Source organism: Haliotis cracherodii, unplaced genomic scaffold (genome assembly GCF_022045235.1).
Source record: "Haliotis cracherodii isolate W230 unplaced genomic scaffold, xgHalCrac1.p SCAF_35, whole genome shotgun sequence".
Taxonomy (NCBI): domain Eukaryota; kingdom Metazoa; phylum Mollusca; class Gastropoda; order Lepetellida; family Haliotidae; genus Haliotis; species Haliotis cracherodii.
Window position 1 is genome coordinate 1646575 of NW_027266292.1, and position 20667 is coordinate 1667241.

Genomic DNA, 20667 nt, shown 5'->3' on the forward strand with positions numbered 1-20667 from the left:
AATGAGTCATTTTTAAATCATTATGATTCAATTGTTCTTGCCAATGATTCTAAACTCTAGCTTTTCTGAACCTACATTTTGTGCCTGTAAAACAGAAGCAACTATTGGTCATTATGCACCATGAGAGAAATATATCAACCAAAACATGATTTAAGTTGTAGAAATCATTCCCATCAGATTCCAGAATCAACAGAATCTCATGATTTCTCCATCATGTATGGCAGTTCATTGTTCAAAGGCCTTGTTCCACAAAGCAATTGTACCGCTAACTTAAACTCCATACTTTACCATAGACCTATGAACAGTCAAAGCACTATGATTGCTGCTTGCATGTAATGCATGTCAAGGTGCTTGTTTTGTTACCATACAGAAAAAGATAACAGTAAACATTGCTACAGTTCTGTACATTTATTCCATAGAGTTTATCACATCATGCATGGTCAACAGCTATATACAACTTAACACTCTACACCTGAAAATATACAACTAATCGTCTTTTCAAAAATAAATGGTACATTTGTCACGTAAAATGCTGCCAGCTAAATTTGAGAGAAATTCATCATGATCTGTGTCAACACATCCCATGGCTACCACTCAGAAGCTCCTTAATAACAAAAATAGGATTGGCAGACTGTAACCAATTTCACATAAATGAACATGCTGAGTCATCACAAGTTAAATCCACCCCTCCCTTCATCAAATCTATCTTTATCACATCTACATCTACAGCAACCGTATTAGTAAAATATTAGTATCATTTTTATTCCTATGTGACTGTTAACATCCATCCACCCTTTGACTAAAAGGAAACTTACCAACCCATAATGAAAATGAATTGCCCTGTATTTAGTATTAAGTGAAATTGATGACAGTCTCAGCCAATCCCTTAACACAGTGCAATTGAAACAAACGATGATGTACGAGAAAAAAGTGGGATATTTCAAAACCACAGCAGTTTTGAAGAGAAAGTCATGATCCAAACCAAGAAATACACACAATGAAAACCTTATTTCCTTCAAATAAAAATAGCTACCAAGTCCAAAAAAAGCTACAAAATTCAATTCAGGCGAATTTCAAGAGAATCCATTGAGAAGAAATAACAAATACATGTAAGCCAAACAATGACACATCAGAATCAGAATTCCAATATAATTAAGAATATCGTTATTGAAATGCATGTTTCAGCATGTAAAGAAATCTTAGGAAAAAACAACTACACAAAACGCTCTTACATCCCTCTTGAATCCAGCATGTTTCCTATTGTGTGTAACATCTTGCTTTGATAGGCAAAGGAAAGATCTCTTAGAGAAACACGAGAGGGGAAATCAGAAATCTAGTAATCTAGAAAAGGTTTAGAAAGGAAGGAATATCACTTCAAATTTCTCAGGAAATTAAACCGTATTGACAGCGATACTGGCAACTTACTTATGAATGTGATCCACATGAGATACTAGAATTAACTTAGATTGATATTTACACCATTCATATGACAAGGAGCACATGGCTTGCCACAACTACAATCTGTACACACTCATGACAACATTATCAGTAACTCACATAAACATGGTGGAATTCTATCGCGTAGTCATAAGAAACAAAGCAGTGCCAGTCAAGTCCTTTTGAAACATTTCATTAAATATTAAATAGCAAGAGAAATCCAAGCATACATGGTTGCAGTTGTAAAAATAATTTATAGTTGTACCATTACTTGTCTTGCAAACGCAACAGTACATAATTCTTTATTCCTTATGAATAAATCAATTATGCCAGGTAGCAAAAAATAAATTAATTCTACATTTGTCTCATGAGAATATAAATAAATCAACACTGATCTACATCTTTAATATTTTACCTGTCTCAAACATTCCCGACGATAAACACTCAACTCATTTCGCAAGTGCAATGATATGTACTGATTCAGCTATTATTACAATCAGCATATTCGAAAAGGACTTGACAAGCTTCATGGCAGTGGATGGCGGACTTTTGGCAACCATAAACCCAATTCTGTCAATAGTCAACTGTGAAGTGCTACCCAGCAGCCTATTTTCACAAGACAAGTTTTAAACTCTCCTCGCTCTTCACGTCATGATAAATTTCTCACTATACTCTCACAACTGACAGTTATCACTTTGTTTGTACTTCAACAATAGCACTACAAACTATGGCTAAACAATCATGTGCCATTTTCATAAAGTTTCCATCTAACAGCTAATCAGCTGGCGAGAAACTAGTATTAATATATTTCTGTGTTCTTTTCGTCACAAAATCACCCATACAATTTCAAATCAATGTAGCCTAGCCCAACGATGAAATATTGCACACTACTGGGTGGAATGGTATGTCACTTTTCTCTCCATATACACGTTATTATTAAATAGCACAAAGACATAAATACCTTCCAAAATTTTCAAGCCTCAGAACCTAAAATCACAAAGTTATTTCGGCATAATATGCTGCATTCCAATAAATTTCACAGCATATTTGATACAGGTGTTAGCTTACAATTCAAAATCATTGTGAGGAGAAACTCTCCGAGTTATTCTGTTGCGAGCTTAGCTTAAGTACAAGACACAGGTTCTAGGAACCGTAACATAACAAAGACGGACAAACGGATGCAGAAGAGGACGCATTACATGACAGAATGGTATCCCTGATCTGGTGAGAGTAGCCTCCCATTACACGTACATCTACGCGCTGACGACATGAAATGACAACATTTCCATGAGCCAATGACATTATGACATGGGGTGACGTGACTTATAAACATAATGGCTAATGATCAACATGATGATGAAGATGGTGTTAAATACATGAAAATGTGGAAACGAATGACAGCAAATAAGTTCCCAATAGGTGAAAATTGCTGATTTCATACTCAGGGCTGCACACAAGAAACTGAGTTCATCAGATATATTTTGCGCTAAAATAAATACATTGCATCTCAGGTCAAAAAGGTGTTAGATTTCAATTCCAATTAACATTGTAATCAATCACATTTCTATTTCATCTGCAGTTTATGTTACAAATGGCTTGCCAGAGCACACATTGTGATGATCAAAATGAATCTATGAATGAAGTGACTTACAACTGTACACGACAATTTCCTGTACATATATACACGGGGCGCTAAGCCCTCTTGAGCATTCATAGTTAGTGCCATTTTTCCCGACATCAAGCCCACCACAGAACATCTTACAGTCCAATATTCTGTCTTTGGCTTACGTGTTTTGATCTGTGTGTGCGTACGCAAGCTCTATAAAAACAACTGTCTGAATACTATACTGATAGGACAACATAAAATGTACCTTCAAGCCAGCCATGCAAATAGAAGCAAGTCTAAAGAACACAATCTGAGACAGCTAAAATTATCAACTTAAAAAGGAAATTTGGTAAAATTAACCCAGTTGATGGCTCCATATTTAAGGAGTGCTCTGTCTACTGCACACTAGCAATTCCATGAGAAGATATCCTGAGGTCGGCCAGGTGCCGGCGACACTGAAATGAGGTCCTGAGATCGCAATGTACATCCTTAGAAGCACACGGTACCACTGACAGCTCGACAGACGTGACGGACAGACAGACCGATCTGCGCCCTCCTGCACTCTGCCGGCTTGTTTTGTGGTCGTTGCATGCATCATTAAAGCTCTATGATCACCCACCCTCAATGGTGGTCCCCTGTACAATCCGTACAGTAATCCATACAGTGGCTGTACAGTCAGTACATACACTAAACACAAACGAGCAAAACAATTCAAACTCAAAATAGCTGCCTTTTCACATCCAGAACTGAACAGACCCAGTCTTTTTTAGCAGGTCCATGCAATTCCAGACAAATCAGAATAATAATAATAATAATAATCATGATAGTCATATCCGTGTTATGAATAAGCACATAAGCTTGCCACCAGCCACACAGGTGTCCCTGCCTGCAGACAGACAAGCAAAAACCACTACATACGCTACCTCCCTGGCATATTGTTCCCATTAGTAAAGTAAAGTCACAAAATCTAATGATTTTGGCTTGCAAAGAACAACTTTGTTCAGTTTTTAATCCAACACACATGTACACCTGTTTTTTCATAAATAAGCCTTGGGAAATATCAGTGTGACGTTCAAGAAGTCTATTGTCTTCAAAATTCGGTAAAGGTGATAAACCACATTGGACATGGTTCACAGATTACATATCCAGGTTCAATGTATATTCCAGTGTTTGTCGCAATCGGGTTAAACTCTATTCCGGGTATATTCCTATTCCGGGTATATTCCGTAATCGGGTATCTTCAGGCTTGTTACATACCTCATGGCTGTGCTGCCAGAGATAGTCAGAAGATCTGGCTGTATATCAGGTAACGCTTATCGAAGTATATCCATAGGTGAAGCTGCACCCTGGGTATCTATCCACTGGGTATCAGGATACCTAAAGTATCGGCTCATGATACACCTCGCATCCTTGGGTATCCTTGCCATAATCTCCAAATGGTACTCCAAGTAATAGCTTGCTCCAAATAAATACATGTAGTACTCCATTCTTCCTCCAGATATTTGAATGTATTCCTCATAACATAATCTACTCCTGGTGTAGTTCCTGTATTCTGCAAGCATATTCCCAGTAAGCTAATCCAGTCTGTCAATGTTCTCCCAAGCATATTGCAAGCATATTCAAGCTTCCTCCTCCGCGGGGCACTCCAGACTCTTCTGTACGATGCCCTCCTCAGCCCACGGTAGTGATGATGATGAGTGCATGAGCCAAATCCTGAATATGTTCCACCAGACCTGTTGTGTTCCGGGCTACCGAGTCATGCGAGAACTCACAAGGTGGGAAGATGTGCACCACATAGGCAGGCTGGAAATACAAGCAGATCACATCACAATTTGTTGTGTACAAGTAAAACCAAGACATCAAAATGAGCCACACCAACATGAAAACAGCACCATAAAACTTTTTTAAAGCTTACTGACATCAGAAAATTAATGGCTTCATTGTATCAAATTGGGGAATTAAACCGAGCAGTATTACACCGTTATCATGGCAGTCTATAAACATTTGACCAGACAACATCCCTCATTGTCAGTACCAAGTCACCGAGCCTGGCCACCCATTACGAACAAGTTGCCTCTTACAAGTTATAGTGTGCTGGGGATCTATCATAACCAGGGTTCCCATGGGACAGGGTGTCAGATAAACGCTGTCGACTACCACACTGCCCCTCCCATATGAAGGATGTAAGACGAGGGTCTACACACCTGAGTTGACCCTGGCATCGGGATGTTGACGATGCCAGCTGCCTGTTTCAGCAGCAAGTACTCTATGACACCTTTAGACAAGGCCTTGGTCTGCTCCTCCAGGTCCTGGTGGTCCCGGCCAAAGGGGATAGCCATGAGGATGCAGAAATCCTTCTGCAGCTGAAACAGGATATGGAGCAATGCTTACAAGAACAGGATAAACAGGATACAATCACTTAGTGTCAAAGTCACACTCGACAGCACTATAACACAAGGAAGCTAAAGGGTTTCAGAAAGGAAAGTCAATTGAGTTCTCGTGAACCATTTTATCTCACAAGACAAACACTGAACTGAGCACTTCTATAAACATTGTGATATTCAGTGACTTGAATATTGATTGCAAAAACAGGTATGATAGTCATGGATGTAAACATCTATGGAGTATGGAACAATAACCAATAATTTGAGGTCACAGGCTCGATCCATACCTTCATACATATATTTCACATGGACATGAAAACATCAATACTAATGCTAACCTGCATCCTCTTGGAGACACCATCCAGCTGTGAGTGTTCCATCCTCATCCTCTGGGCTATCCTCAGCGGCTGTAGGGCACCCCCTGGGATCTGGGGAGGCAGGGTGACCTTGGGCAGGGTACTGTTACCAGCAACATAGTGCATCTGTACCAGGCTGTTGTCATTCTTCAGCGCCACAGCACCTTGCCACACAACTGGGTATTGCTGGAAGAAAACATTGTACATGTAAAGATGGGAACTCCTAAAATCGTCTGAATGCCTTGGTCCATCTACACAAAATGATCTTCGCATTCCACCCCATACCTTAACATGGTCTAATGATAAGTACATTCACTGTCATTCGGCACTATAACATCCTGATCAGAAATACTTGGTCTCCTAAGTTTTGAGTGTATGAAACCTTCATGGCAGGAACTACACCTTATCTGCCTTCGCAAATTTCCTCACAAAATAGCTGATCTCATTTTACACAATTATTCAAGACGGGTCATATTCCGTGTCAAACTTACTTCCAGTTTTCTCATGTGTTTGTCTCTGGGCATGTCGTACAAGGGACTGCGGGTCTGCATGAGGGACTGCTGGATCAACTCTGGCACCCCAGGACCCGGCATGTGGGCACTCTGGGGCTGGGTAGGGTTCCCAGGCATCATCACCTGGGGTCCACCTTGCTCCTGGCGGGAGGCAGAACGATGAGCCTCCACCTGCTGCTGCTGCTCCATCCTCATCTTGTCTAAAATCTGAGGTGGGAAATGACCTGGTGGTACAACAAGGGACACGTCGCGACCAGGGATGAAGCCTGGCTGGTCGATACCCGGATACATCCGTGGGTCAATGGGCAGTCTGATTCCCTGTGGGAAGAGGTCTGGTCTGTAGAGATGGGGAGGGACTCCTGGAGGCATTTCCGGTCTCTGTCCAACCATCCCTCCTGGTGGAACAAACGCACTGGGTGTCGAGGATGGGATCCGCCCGTCGGCTTGAGACATCATCATCTTGTGATCGTAAGGCAAAGGATAGGCTGGCTGAGGTCCCTTGCTGCTGCGACCCTCCTGTCGGAGTTCAGGGTCGGCCAGGTTGAGGATTGTGGGGGACTGGGAGGGATGAGGATGTTCGGGCATCTTCCTCTCACGTGCAGCTGCTTCCTGGAGCATCATCTGGCGGTGCTGTTGCTGTTGCTGTTGCTGCTGCTGCTGTTGTTGTTGCTGATGTTGTTGCTGCTGCTGCATGAAGTAGATCATCTCTCTGGATGGAGGCCTCATCTCTGGTTGTGATGATGGAGTAGGGGCATTACGAGGACTGTCTGCATCTAAAGCAAACAAGAAACATTGATGTACATTCAAGACATCTATCCATTCTGTGGCTATCTATCCAACAGTGTATGACCCTAAGGGTTCGGGCTCACATATTCACTCAATGTCAAACTGAACTTAAAATAGAAGGGCACCAAGGTTAACTGAGTGACTACACATTGTTTTACACTACACTCAGCAAAGCTCCAATTATATCTCAGGAGGTTTATAGGATAAGCAATAGTCCTTATCATTGGAATATGACCCCTCATTAAGTACTGAGAAACGACCCTCAGACCTTTCCACAAAGTTACTGCCATAATTCTATGCTAAAGTGTCAAAGTAATCATCGTCTAAGATGGCGGCATAAAAAAAGCGTCAAGGACTCTTTGCAGGGGTACTAGTTAATAGGTGAGGTCAAATGGGGTTTAACTTCACATTCAAGATTATTATATAGCGATGTGTGCGAGCGTGCAAGCTTGTACTAGTCCGGACTAATTTCGGACGATTTCATACTCATAGTGCTAGCCCACTGAGATACCATCCTGCAGTTTAGCAGTATACGGCCGACCAGTCTTTCTTTTAGCCCCTTAACAGCGGAATGCTAGACAGGGTAACAAGTACCATCTTATGGTATGGATCGAACCCTGACCTTCCATTCTCCAAGTGGACACCATACCACTAGACCACGGAGTCGGATCTACTAGCTAATAAGACATAGGGATCTAGCAGGCTCTAATGGCAAGCTGAAGTGGCTCCCTATTCTGACCCAGGGAAACAATCATGGGGTACTGTGAAAACACCCTGGGGTGGCAGCTAAAAAGACTGATGTTATCTGGATGTGGATGTCCTTCGGATGAGCCTCCTCACCTTTGTTCTGCCGAAGCTGCTGCTGCTGTTGCTGCTGCTGCTGCATCTGGGCCTCCTGATAGATCATGCGCCCTGGCTGACCCGACACAGGCACATGTGGGTTAGGCAGACGCTCAATCACCTGCAACAGCAGCAAATATTCAGATTGACATACTGATGTCTAGTTTTACCTTCTGGTTTACTGGGCATGCTCCATATCTACTGGATGTTCATTTGGTCATAGGGACAGAATTTGACCTGAATTTATACTGAGGAGCATTAACCAGTCTGGATTATTACAAAAACTGCTGACTTGAACTGTAACATTTATTTGTCTTAATCTGTCATGCATACTGTCCACTTTTAAAGTATATTTGAAATATTATATTTATAATTTTAGAATAAACTGATCTAGTTAAACCATAAATTGAGTTACGCATCAACAACAAAGTAAGCATTGCCCAACCTTGCTCACCTGGCCTACAGGGCTGGCGGTCTTGGGAGAGAGAGAACTCGGGTGGCCGACGACAACTCCAGCGATGAAGGCATTGGCTGCTGATGTTGCAGGTGGAGTTTTGACACAGATGGCAACGTCGGGAGATGGTGCATGCATCCTGGGCTGTGGTCCTGACTGGGGATGACGCCCCTGACGAACCTCGGATTCTATCTTCTGATTCACTATCCTCTGAATGTCTGTTGTCCTTTCCATCCCTCCGTGACGCATGTCAGCAAACCTTTGTTCTGCTCTATGTATCTGTTCCCTTCTCACCAGGTTCTGAGGATCGTCTGTAGATCTGATAATGTGAGGTAAGACTTCACCTTCCCTCTGTCTCTCTCCACTACGGCCCTGATGGATTGCCTCCTGCAGTTGCAGATGCTCTTGCATGTGGTGGATCTCTGGACGATGTCGGATCTGCTCCTCTCGCCTCATCTGTTCTTCCCGCCTCATCTGTTCCTCTAGATGACGTTTCTGCTGCTCAGCAGGTATGATTTGTTCCCCAGCTGCCAGCTGCTGACGGATATGATCAGCTTGGGCCCTCTGTCTCAACTGGTCAGCGGCAACATCAGATACAGAGTGTCGTTTCAGTTCAGCAATTTGTCTCATCTGTTCCACAGGTCCTGGTTGACGGTTCTGATCCCTCTGATGGTGGGCTTGTCGCAAGGCTTCAGATGTTGGCTGTCTGGGCATGTCCCCAACAAAGTGAGGTTGCATCTGTCCCTGACTTGGAGGACGGGACATGTCTCTTGGGTTAATGGCATGAGGGTTTGTCATTGGCTTTCTGAGACCCTCCTTGCTGTGATTCGGGGATTCTCTGGGACTCACTGGTGACATAAGTCTTGGGTCTACATGAGGAATAAAGGGAAAGCCAGGAGGTCCCGGCATCCTCTGACCTGCCTGGATCCCAGGGATCATGAATGGAGGTGCACCCATGTGAGGAGGTGGATATGGTTTTCCCTTGACTTCAGGGCCGGGTTTACCTGGTTCAAGTTTAGGTTCAAGAAGCTGAGACTTGGGAGGCTGGTCTCTTGGCGTTCCTGGCATCACCTGGAACTGGACATGACTGTGTGCACTTGGCGGCCTCTGAATGTTCACAACATCTGCACTGCTGGCTGGTACATGGGTCACAGGTAGCTGCACACTCTGTGGTCTCTGTGGCTGAATCCCAGAGCTTGACATCTGTGGAGGTGGAGGTGTTGTCATTTGTGGAGGAATGCTTTTTGGTTTGGGCTGAGCTGGAGCTGACACAGGAGAAGCCAAAGCTTTGCTAATCAATGCTACAGGGTTCTGCATGATGGTACTGGTTGGTACACTAACCATTGGCTGTGTTACAGGCCCTGCTGTTGATTTACCCACATGATGGCCATGTCTCTGCACATTGTCACTGAACTGAGAAATGTTAGATGGTGAGGAAAGTTTGTTGATCTGATTGTCTTCATGCTTAATAGGTGCCGGCAATGGCATGGTTGTGTTCGGCATCTTTGCTGTAGGCATAGGGCTTGGGGCTTGAAGCATTGGATTTTCGGGCACTGGATGGTGCTTGGAAGAAGTTGGAGACATCCCAGGGTCATTGCGGATCTGTGAAGCTATTGTGACAAGAGCAGGACTAGGCATGCTGACAAATGTTGAGAGTAAACTTCCAGGTTCAGATTGTCGACTGAGTTGGGAATGTTCAGATTTAATTGCATGCTCTTGTTTCAGATTCTGAGTAAGGATGTCATAGATTTTGGAGTTGACACACTTTTCTTCTGAAAAAATAAATGGTTAATGTGGATTAGATTCAACACAAACTCCATACAAAAGGCTTACTTTTATGCGACCCCCAAAGTGTTTAGTAATAATGACCAGTTGCACACATAGCATGTGGTCTTCTGTCATGTCATCATCAGAATAATAACTAAATCTTTCTATTATTGATGTATAATATATATATTGGAATATAGCAGATTCTCAACTTGGAAACATTATCAGAAACAGTTAAAGGGAGCGATAGACATGTTTATTGGGAGTCACAGGTTGGTATTGATAAAAACCTGATTGAAACTAAGAAATAGACGACATGAACTCTACTAAATCCAAATGTCTAACCTGAAGTGGCTGCAACTGGTGGGGTTGGCACTGGCATGGACACAGGCACTGATGTCTCTGGTGGCTTCTCATGCTTCAGAGGTTCTTGCTTCTCTCCACCATCAGTCATACCAAAGATTCCCTTGGACACATCATCAATGATCTTGTCAACATGGCTCATGAAGGAAGAGGAATCATTGGACACAGGATGAGTAGCTAGGGACTGCTCTGCTGCATGTTCTGCTGCAACACTCTGCATGATGTTCTTGATGGCCTGAGCTTGAACTTCAGCTGGTGTCAGATAAGTTGCGCCTGGTGCAGTTGGAGTAGAGAGTGAAGCTGGTGATGAGTAAGGAGGAACAGAGGTTGGCTGAGGTGGAGGAATAGCTGATCTGGTCTGTGGTGCTTGATGCAGTGGTCCAGTCTCAATTTCAGTTTTGACTGGTTCCACATCAGCCGATTTCTTCTTCCTACTTCTGAGTGTGCGGTAGTGTTCAGTCTTCTCCTCTTGATCTTGCTCACTGGTCTCAAAATTGTAGATATTCTCCTTGGAGGTTGGTGGTTTATCTTCTGGAAATGCTGGAAACTTGGGGGATTTCCACTCATCTGATCTACGACCAGACTCTTTCTTTCCACCATCCATCTCCAATTTTTCAAGTTTGACAATAGGAGACCCCAATTCGGCAGCTTTTGGAGAAGCTCTGCCCCTTGGGGATGTTGAATTCTTTGGAGACTGAGCATCGCCTCTCTGAGCACGGGGAGAGGTAGAAGATCTGGTTGGACGTGGGGAGGTTCCCGATACCATTGCCTTGTAATTTGGCAGTTTTCGTTTACGAGTAGATCTTTGAGGAGTACATGGGCTGACATCTTGAGATGGTTTGTCATCTTCTTCAGAAGCAATAACCAAATTGCCCTCTTCTGGCTCTGGAAAACTGTAATTAGTAGAATCCTCTTCCTCCTGGTCATCTGTCTTTGCCATGGCACTCTCACACATCTCCAGGCGTGAACTGAATGGGTATGTTTTACCTGAAAAGCTCTCATCCGAAGTTGAAGACCTTCTTGTTGTCTCCTCACCCCAGACTGGTTTCACTGGCTCAGGATCTGAAATCTCTGCAGCATTTTCTTTGTTGATGTTACACGCTCTGGGTTTCCTCCCAGGCCTTGAGGCTCCTCGTCCACGAGACCTATCTGCCCTTGGAGATCTTAATCTTCTTGGCTGGTCTATCACTGGGGTAACATGCTGAGGAATGTCTTCACTTTCAGATTTATCAAAGTCCCATTTATCACTGTCAGAACTCAAGCCAGATTTATTGAGTGGCTCTGAAGAGGACTGATCCTCTGGATGAATTGGTTCAACAGGTGCCTCAACTTCATCTCGAGATCCCTTGTTCCTGGTCGATCGCCTACCTCTCCTTGGAACTCTCTTGTTGGGAGTTTTGCGAGCAGGTTCAGGTTTGGGTTCAGCAATGACCAATCTGTCATCAAAGAGACTAGAATCCATATCTGGAGAACTAAATATGCTTGTTTCAGGAATAGGCTTATCAGCAATAGTGACAGGAGTTTCAGGTTGAACTTTCTCTGAGGGTTTAGGAATAGGATCAACCTGTTTATCAATTTGTATTCCAGGTACCCCTTCTTTTTCTTCTTCAAGTTGCTGGGGGCCTTCCTGTTTATCAGTTGGAGTAGGTTCAAGATCAACTTTCCCAACATGGTGTGGAGACATATCACTACCTTGGATATGAGCAATTGCTGCTTCTGCCTCTTTCAAATCAGACAATCTGTCCTTCTCATCCAAGACTGGTTCTTCCAGATGTTCATCAGCAGGTTGTAATGAAATGTCAGGGACATCACTCTTGAAAGCATTTGTTGGATCCAGGTCTTCAAACAAGATAGATGCTACTGCTAGAGCTGCTTCATCAGATGCAGCTTGAGCAGCCTTTTCATCATTAGTTATGTCCGTATAAGAGGGATAGGTATCTTCAGGTTCTGGATGTTCTGGGGACACCATTGAAATGGATGATATACTTTGGGAATTTTGCAAGGAGGGAAAGCTTGGAGCATCTGTTGATGCAGTCCTTTCTGCCATTGAGCTTGGAATCTTGGGCAAGGATGCTGTGTTTGGGATTCCAAGGTGGATTGTTAGGTCCTCTTGTGTTTCTGTATCATCCTTTTCTTCTGGGAAATGTATAACAAGTTTCTTTGGATCCATTTCTTCCAGTGATCGTGGAGAGTCATCAGCAGATTTAGCTTCTTCAAATGTTGGTTTGAATCTCTTTGTCCAATCCGGATCCAAACTCTTCTTAGGGAAGGGTTCTGGTGCATCATTACTGTCCTCAAAAGTAAATTCATCATGTTCAACAATGGCCTCCTTCTTTGGAGATTGGAATGAAAAAGGTGATTTCTTCACTTCCACGGGAGGTGATACAGTATCTTCAGATTCCCTTGGAGGGCTTGCTAAGATGTCAAATACTTTCATCATATCTGGAGAAGAATCAATAGCCCTGGGAGACTGGTGTTTAACTATTTCCTTAGTCTTAAGTTCCACTACATCAGGTTTATTTTCAGCTGCAATTTTAGGTTTCAGCTCATCCTCCTTCTTTTCTACGGTCTCAGGAATAGGTTTCTCTATCAGTTTCTCTATCAGATTTTCAGATACATGTTTCTCCTTATCCTTTTTCTTGGTCTTCTTTGGTTTGTCAGTCTTTGGACCTTTGTCCTTTTTGGTTCCCTTTTTGCTTTTCTTCGTTTCAGCCTTGTTGTTAAAACCAATATCAGCTTCTTTACTCTCAGTCTCTGTTGTCACTTGGATTTCAACTGGGACAGGAGTTTCATTGATATCAGGTAAGGGTTCTGGTGACAAAATGACATCAAATTCATGAAACTTAGAATCCATTGATGCATGATCTACTGCAGGCTCTTTGACAGTTGCAGTGACTAAATCTACAACACTTTCTTTAGAACTAATGTCTTTATGAATGTCTTTGGAAACATCTTTGTTGAAATCTTTCAGAATGTCTTTTGACTTGTTATTATCATTATTAGGACTTTTCAGTTTGTTTTTGCTAAACAAGGGACCATCCTTCTTCTTTGATTCTCCAAAAGACTTGCATTCAAACTTCTCAAGGATTGAATCTTGTGAGGCATCAAAGTTATACGTCTTTTTGGCCAACTCTGAAATGTCTGGGCCATCAAGTTTTGAAGATTTCTGTCCAAAGCTTGAACAGAGGGGTTCTCGTTTCTCAGTGTTATTTACTGTTGGATGGTCATCTATTTCCATCTTGCTATCCTTGCCTTTCCCATCCTTCTTTTTCTTCTTCTTCTTTGCTTTCTTTGCTTTTGGAGGTTCAAGGTCTTTATCGGAATCCTCCTCTTGACTAGAGTGTCGATCAAAGGAGGGGAAAGTCTCTGACTGCACTGGTGGCTCAACTTTGGTCTCTTTGTTTCCAAATTCAGATAATTTATGCATTTCAGAAAATATGTTCTTTTCAGGGTCTCTAACAATTGATGTGAATAAGACAGGTGATGGCTTGTTAATTTCAGGTTCAATATCTGAGGGTTCTTTGCTAGGTTTCTTTGTCTTTGCCTTGGACTTCTTCTCCTTTGCATCAATCTTTGGAGGTTTCACTTTAGATTCTTCATCTGAATCAAATTTGAGAGCAGATGTTTTAGGTTCTTCTTCAGCAGATTCACTCTTGGGTTTTTGCTTGTCTTCTTGCTTGGTATCAGGTTTGCTTTTAGTTGCTTTTTCTTCAACCTTTGACTCCGATTTACTCTTTGAACTAGAAGTGTCTGGCTTTAGTTCACACTTGTCTACTTTAACCGTCTTCAGTTCCTCAGGTTTGACTTCAACCTTGTTTTCAGATTTCTTATGTTTTGATGACTTATCCTCAGATTTATTCTTTGACTTCTTCTCTTCTTTACCCTCTGAAATATGGCTATCAGATTTTTCTTCTATCTTCAAGGTCTTGTGCTCTTTAGGAGTCTTCTGTTTTTCAAGCTTACTTTTCTTCTTCTCTTTATCCTCCAATTTCTTTTCCCGTATTTCTTCCAACTTCTTTTCCCGTATTTCTTCCGATTTCTTTTCCCGTGTTTCTTCCAACTTCTTTTCCCGTGCTTCTTCCAATTTCTTTTCCCGTGCTTCTTCCAATTTCTTTTCCCGTGCTTCTTCTAATTTCTTTTCACGTGCTTCTTCCAATTTCTTTTCACGTGCTTCTTCTAATTTCTTTTCCCGTGCTTCTTCCAATTTCTTTTCCCGTGCTTCTTCCAATTTCTTTTCCCGTGCTTCTTCCAATTTCTTTCCCCTTGTTTCTTCCAATTTCTTTTCCCGAATTTCTTCCAATTTCTTTTCCCGCATTTCTTCCAATTTCTTTTCCCGCATTTCTTCCAATTTCTGTTCCCGCATTTCTTCAGTCTTCTTTTCCTTCACCTCATCAACCTTCTCCTCCCTTACTTCCTTCAGTTCATCCATCTTTCTCTCCTTAATCTCCTCTGCCCGCTTTTCCTTCACTTCTTCTGCTTTCTTTGCGTAAGCCTCCATCTGACGAAGTTCTGCCTCTCCTTTCCTTATCAAATCCTCCAGCTGAAATACCTCTTCTTCTTCCTCAATGGTTGGTTTATCAGCATCTTTTTTCTTTGATTTGGATGCAGAGCATGGTTCTTTGTCCTTTGGCTTCTTCTTCTTTGGTTTCTTGGACTTATCATTTTTTCCCAGGTCTATGTTTTTCTTTTCTCCTTCATCCATTGTCTCTGGTTCAGTTATGCTCATTTCAGTTGGGAAAGCATCAACAAAAGATCTGTCCTCTAACCTCTTCTCAACTTTGACTTCTTCAAAGTCATCATTATCATCATCACTCCAATTCTCCCTTGACTTCCTTTTCTTAGAAGGCTTCTTGCTTTCAGATTTAATGATAGGCTCATCATCATTTAGAATATCCATATCATCATCAGAATCCGAGGATGATTCCAGAAACTTTCTTGCCTTTTTCTGCATGACTGTCTTAGATTTCTTCTTCCGTTTCTGTTTGATATATTCTTCAAGTTCATCAGAGGAAGAACTTTCAATAACCTGAGTCTTTTTCTTCCGCACTTTCTCTTTTGGAGGTTCAGGTTCTTCTTCTTCAGAGTTCTGTGTACCTGACATTCCACTCTCATCATCTGAGTTAAAGGAGCTGCAATCACTGTCATCCCCACGGTTTGACTTAGATTTCTTCTTCCGTCTTTTCTGAAACCGGTCAAAGTATTTACGGACATCTTCTGTTTCATTTTCCTTGCTTTTCTCAATAGACCGTCTCTTGACTTTATCATACATTGATACATATGGTTCAAAGTCATTGGCAAGAAACTCAGCTAGCATCTTCCTCTCTGCTATGGCTGCTGCTTTTTTCTCTGCTGCCTTCCTCTCCCTCTCTTTCCTGTCTTCTTTCCTATCTTCTTTTTTCTCTTCCTTTTTCTCTTCCTTCTTCTCCTCTTTCTTCTCAGATTTCTCTTTCGTGCTTCTAGACTCTGATTTGTCTCTGCTTCCTTCAGTCTTTTTTTCACTTTTTGATGAAGTCTTTGAATTTTTTTCCACCTTTTCTCCTTCCTTGGCTTTCTTCTTCTGGTCCTTCTGATCTTTTGAATCTTTAGGCGCCTTGTCTTTGGATGAAGAGGAAGAGGAAGAAGAGGACTTCTTTGACTCCTTGTGATCCTTGTTCCCTTTATCTTGAGATTTGGATGCCGACTTATTTTCACTTTGAGAAGAGGAGCTTTTTGCTTTGTCAGGTTTTGTTTCCTTGCTCTTTACCTTATCTTTCTTCTCTGGTTTCTTCTCGTCAGTCTTCTTTCCTTCATTTTTCTCTTCAATCTTTTTGTCATCCTTCTTTTCTTCTGCCTTCCTCTCTTCTGATTTTTTCTCTTCCTTCTTTTCCTCAGATTTCTTTTCCTCAGCCTTCTTTTCTTCAGCTTTTTTGTCCTTTTCATGCTTCTTGTCCTCGTGACCTTTGTCTTTTGATTTGAATTTCTCAGAAGTGTGATCTTTGTTTTCCTTCTTGCTCTCACTCTCTTTATGTTTGGGTTTGGTCTTCTCCCTACTGGTATTATCAACTTCTTTGTGACTTTTGAGCTTGGCTCCCGAGTCATGGCGTATCTTGTCCTTGTGAGATGAGGATTCATGTTTCTTTTCTTCCCTGTGTTCCTTCTCTTGACTATGGGACTTGGAAACCTTCTTATCTGTTGAAGATGCCTTGTGGTGGTGTTTGTCCTCACCATCTTTCTTTGCATCGGATTTCTCCTTGTGGCTAGAATGCTGGGAGTGACTGTCATGACTTTTATGAACATTTTCCTTCTTCTTATCACTGGATGCTTCAGGCCTCTTCTCTGTCATCTCAAAAGACTTGCTTTGGGATGACAGTTTAGTTGACTTTGATGCTCTCTCATCACTTGACTTTGAACGCATCAAAACAGGTGGGAGTGAATGTTTTGTTTCTTTTTCTTCCTTTGGCTGTAAAGCTTCTTTCTTCAGTGAAGTTGACTGTTGATCAGGATTGAACTTGGCAACACCAGGAGCTTCCTTCTTACTTTCCAGAGGAATTACAACAGGACTAGTAATGGACTGACTACTGGTAGATGAAGATGTAGAGTCCGTTCTGGATGTAGTGGGAGTTCTGGAAGGTGAGGACTGGGTGTCCATGGGTTCTGTGTTATGGTTGGAGGACATGACTGGTGTTTGTAATGAATCAGAGGGTCGTCTTTTCTGCACTGGAGCAACAAGGTGATGCATTTCTTTATTTGCTGTTGGGATTGCTGTTGCTGTTGGAGATACTGACATGGTTCCAGTTGAGCTTGAGACAGGTTCGCTTACACTGTTTGGAGTACTGACAACAACTAAAGGGTGACTTGACTTTTGTTGAGGTTCCACTACAATGCTACCTGCAATAGAAGCAGCACTGGTAGGGATTTGCTTCTGTTGCTGCTTTGGAGTTTCTGGAGGAAAAACACTTGGATGTTTGGGTGACTGGAACCCAGACATGAACCCTGAATGAGACGAGGCCAACATTTGAGATGATGCAGACATTTGGGCATTGATTGGTGGTGACAATTGTTGGGTACTGACAGCTGATGGAGAAAGATGAGGGTGAACTGTTGAGGTAGATACTATCTGCTGCTGTTGCTGATGAGGTGGCTGCACTGGTAATGACGGTACTGTGAAAGATGGTGTAGAATGGTGACTAGTAGATTCTTTTAACTGTGCTGGTGTTTGAGGATGAGGTGCTGGTGACGATGATCCTGGGAACTGCTGCAATGGAGGAGCATGCACTACCTGCTGATGAAGTGAATGGGACATAGAAGAAGGGGGTTGGAATGAACTACTTGAACCATCAAAACTAAAGGAACCCATTATTCCTTGAAGAGCACTCATTGATGTTACTGGCATCTGTTTCACAGCAGCTTTTGTTTGGACCTGATTATAAGTTTTGGGTGGGGAATTGGCAAGTGTCACTGTCACATCTTTTGGTTCATATTTCTCGTTAATCTGCTCAAGACGTTTAGAATCTTGATCAAGAATACTTTTACTCCGTCGGGACATCAACTGCTTCACAATGTCTGAGGGCTCAGGTTTCTTATCCTCTGAACCTTGGCTAAAACCAAGACCAGGGGTAGCATCCTGCTTCTTTCTGATCCTGAATTTAGAATACAGTCCAGTCAGGGGTGAGGTCAGTGAGGAAGCGGACGTACTTGGAGTGAGAAGTGATGTTTCCAGAGGTTTGTTCATTACTGGCATACTCATCTTCTCATCCAGGATTCGTATTCTCTCCTCCAGACTTAACTCTCCAGGAGTCTTGGGTTCCTCTGAACTACTATCCGAGAAAGAATCATCTATTTCAATAGCAGTTTCAATAGCAGCAGAGGAAGGACTTGTTTCCTCCTTAGCTGATATCATCACAGATGTAGAGTCAACAACACCTTCCACTTCTGACAGGCCTTTCTCTTGGATAGATTCCTTAGCAGAAGTCTCTGGCATTTCATAAGGAAATGGTCTAGTCCAGATTTTTGTTGAAAGATTAATATCCTTAGGGCTAAGTTCAGACACATCATCAGCATGGTGACTCACAGATATATCCTCAAAAGCCTTGGGACTTTTCTGGTACTCCGGACTATTACGAATCACAAAAGTCAATTGCTCTTCTTTTGGAGAGTTTGTAGAGCTATCAGCAGGCACAACATGAGGAGAGATCTCCTTGCCAACAGCAGATGATGATATCCTGTCGTCAAAAGCATGTTGATGTCTCTTAATCCGAGGATCTTCTAAAGTGGTATCCGACTCCTCTTTAATAATAATGGGCAGGCTGAGAGACTTCTTTTCATGTCTCTCCACTGGCTCCAGAGGAGTATGAATGTCATGTCGGGGAGATTTGGACAAAGGGAAGTACCCTGAATAACCAACATCCAATTTTGTAAGTCCATCATGTAATTTCACATTCTTACTGTAGGAATCTATTGTTAAATCCTTCTTTTTCAAACCTTTCTCAGTCATTTCATCGTCACTACTGATATATTTATCGTTCCGTCGATATGTACGCACTTTTGAATTTATATCACCATCTTTCACATCAAATTTCCGGCGCTTAGCCTGTTGCCGGAAACTTGAGCCAGTGTCTGTTGGAGAATCAGTATGGTGGTCCTCACCTTCACTCTCATCCAACTTTGTCACTATCACAGGAAGGGCTGACGAAGGTGACTTTTTCCTTCGTGCAATATCATCAGCAGTCACTTTTGTCTCAAGTATCCGTAATTTCTCCATCTGTTTGCGATAACTTTTAGTACTGTCAATTTTCTTAATTTCTTCAGCAAGTTCAAGTTTCTTTTCCTCTAGCTTACCACTCTGAAGACTCTTAATTAGCTGTCCTTTAGTTCCATCGAATCTTCTTGCCACAACATTACGCACATCCTCACTGAGGTTAGGATCAGCATCAGAGGTGTCCTCTAACTGCTGAATCTTTTGCAGTAGTAAAGCCTTTTTACTATGCAGTTCTAATAAGTCAGATTCACCTAATGAACCATTTTCTGATTCTGGGTGGCTGTTGGTTGAACCTGGACTCCCATGAATCTGTCCTTCAATGAATGCTTTTGGTATCAAACGTGTCTTATCACCTTTTTCAAGTCTCATCTTTTCCGCAAGGAAAGCTTTTGTCACACTGATTTTTGAGGCTGTTGATTTTAAAGTCGCACTATGACTTTCACTTCGTTCCAATTTCTTGGAATTTTTGGCGAGGTCTTTGCTTAGCATGGCTTCCTCATAAGAACGTTTCCGAGAAGACATTTTCTCGGGCGGTTTCACAATTTCTGACTGGGGTTTCCCTGTAGTCACTGACACAACACTCCACGGCTGACTTTTAGTAGATACAGAATCATCCATAGACACATGCCGATGAATTGAATTACTCCGTTCTAAACGGGTTTTCCGTGAATAGTCATCAGGATAATATCGGTACATAGGTGGTTCTTCCTCAGTTGGTGTAGGAGGAGTATACGACCGATTTGATAATTCATCATCTTTTCTCCGTGTCGGACTTCTGGTGGGGCTGTGGAATGATACTGGAGACTGACTCCTACTTGGGTCACTATGAAGATCAAAGTCTCTGTGTTTTTCGAGATCAAACCGATCTCTGGAATAACTTTTATCGTCGGACCTACTTCGGTACCGACTTTCTGAGCGGTAAGAGTTCCGATCACTGCCTGGGCTATCACTCCGCCCATAAAGGTCCAATCTATCCTTACTCCTATCATCATAAGAGTCCAGTGATAAGTCCCGAGATGACCGCCGTGACGGTCTCTCATCATAACGTTCATCCGTACGTCTAGGGCTACTGTGGCCACGTTCTCTCTGTCTCTGACTATGGCCATATTCCCTGAGTTCTTGTTCATAGGAATCTTCTGTCTTGAAGTATTCACCACTGCCTTGGGAAAACCCATCAGCTGACCTGAAACAATGGAAATGCATTAGAGACAAGGAAGAAGGTGTTGGACAATAATGGGTATATATGGGTATTTATGAAGGTACAAGTAAGGTTACCATAGCAAGCAATCAACACAACAGCTTTGAGACTGCACATCCATGAGGGTGTATGTAGTGTATTTGAACACTTTAAGTAATGACTTTAGTTACTGAAAATAGAACGGGAATTAAAAGGAAATGGTACGCCAAACAGACCTCTCCATTTGT

The 20667-nt window shown here is 42.3% G+C and overlaps 1 protein-coding gene across 4 annotated transcripts in view; it reads right to left on the minus strand.

Annotated features, from left to right (window-relative positions):
* Positions 1-393: 393 nt before the first annotated feature.
* Positions 394-20667, minus strand: part of LOC139477775 (protein split ends-like) — a 65928-nt gene continuing 45654 nt past the window's right edge. For 3 of the 4 annotated variants that reach the window (XM_071260191.1, XM_071260190.1, XM_071260188.1), the window contains 7 exons: positions 10488-20425; positions 8367-10147; positions 7922-8042; positions 6275-7068; positions 5766-5969; positions 5248-5406; positions 394-4846 (listed from right to left, as the gene is read on the minus strand). In XM_071260191.1, coding sequence (XP_071116292.1) covers positions 4715-4846; positions 5248-5406; positions 5766-5969; positions 6275-7068; positions 7922-8042; positions 8367-10147; positions 10488-20425 — 13129 coding nt within the window. In that variant the 3' untranslated portion in view covers positions 394-4714. The remainder of the gene's footprint in view (positions 4847-5247; positions 5407-5765; positions 5970-6274; positions 7069-7921; positions 8043-8366; positions 10148-10487; positions 20426-20667) is intronic. The other variant, XM_071260189.1, reaches the window with a different exon arrangement.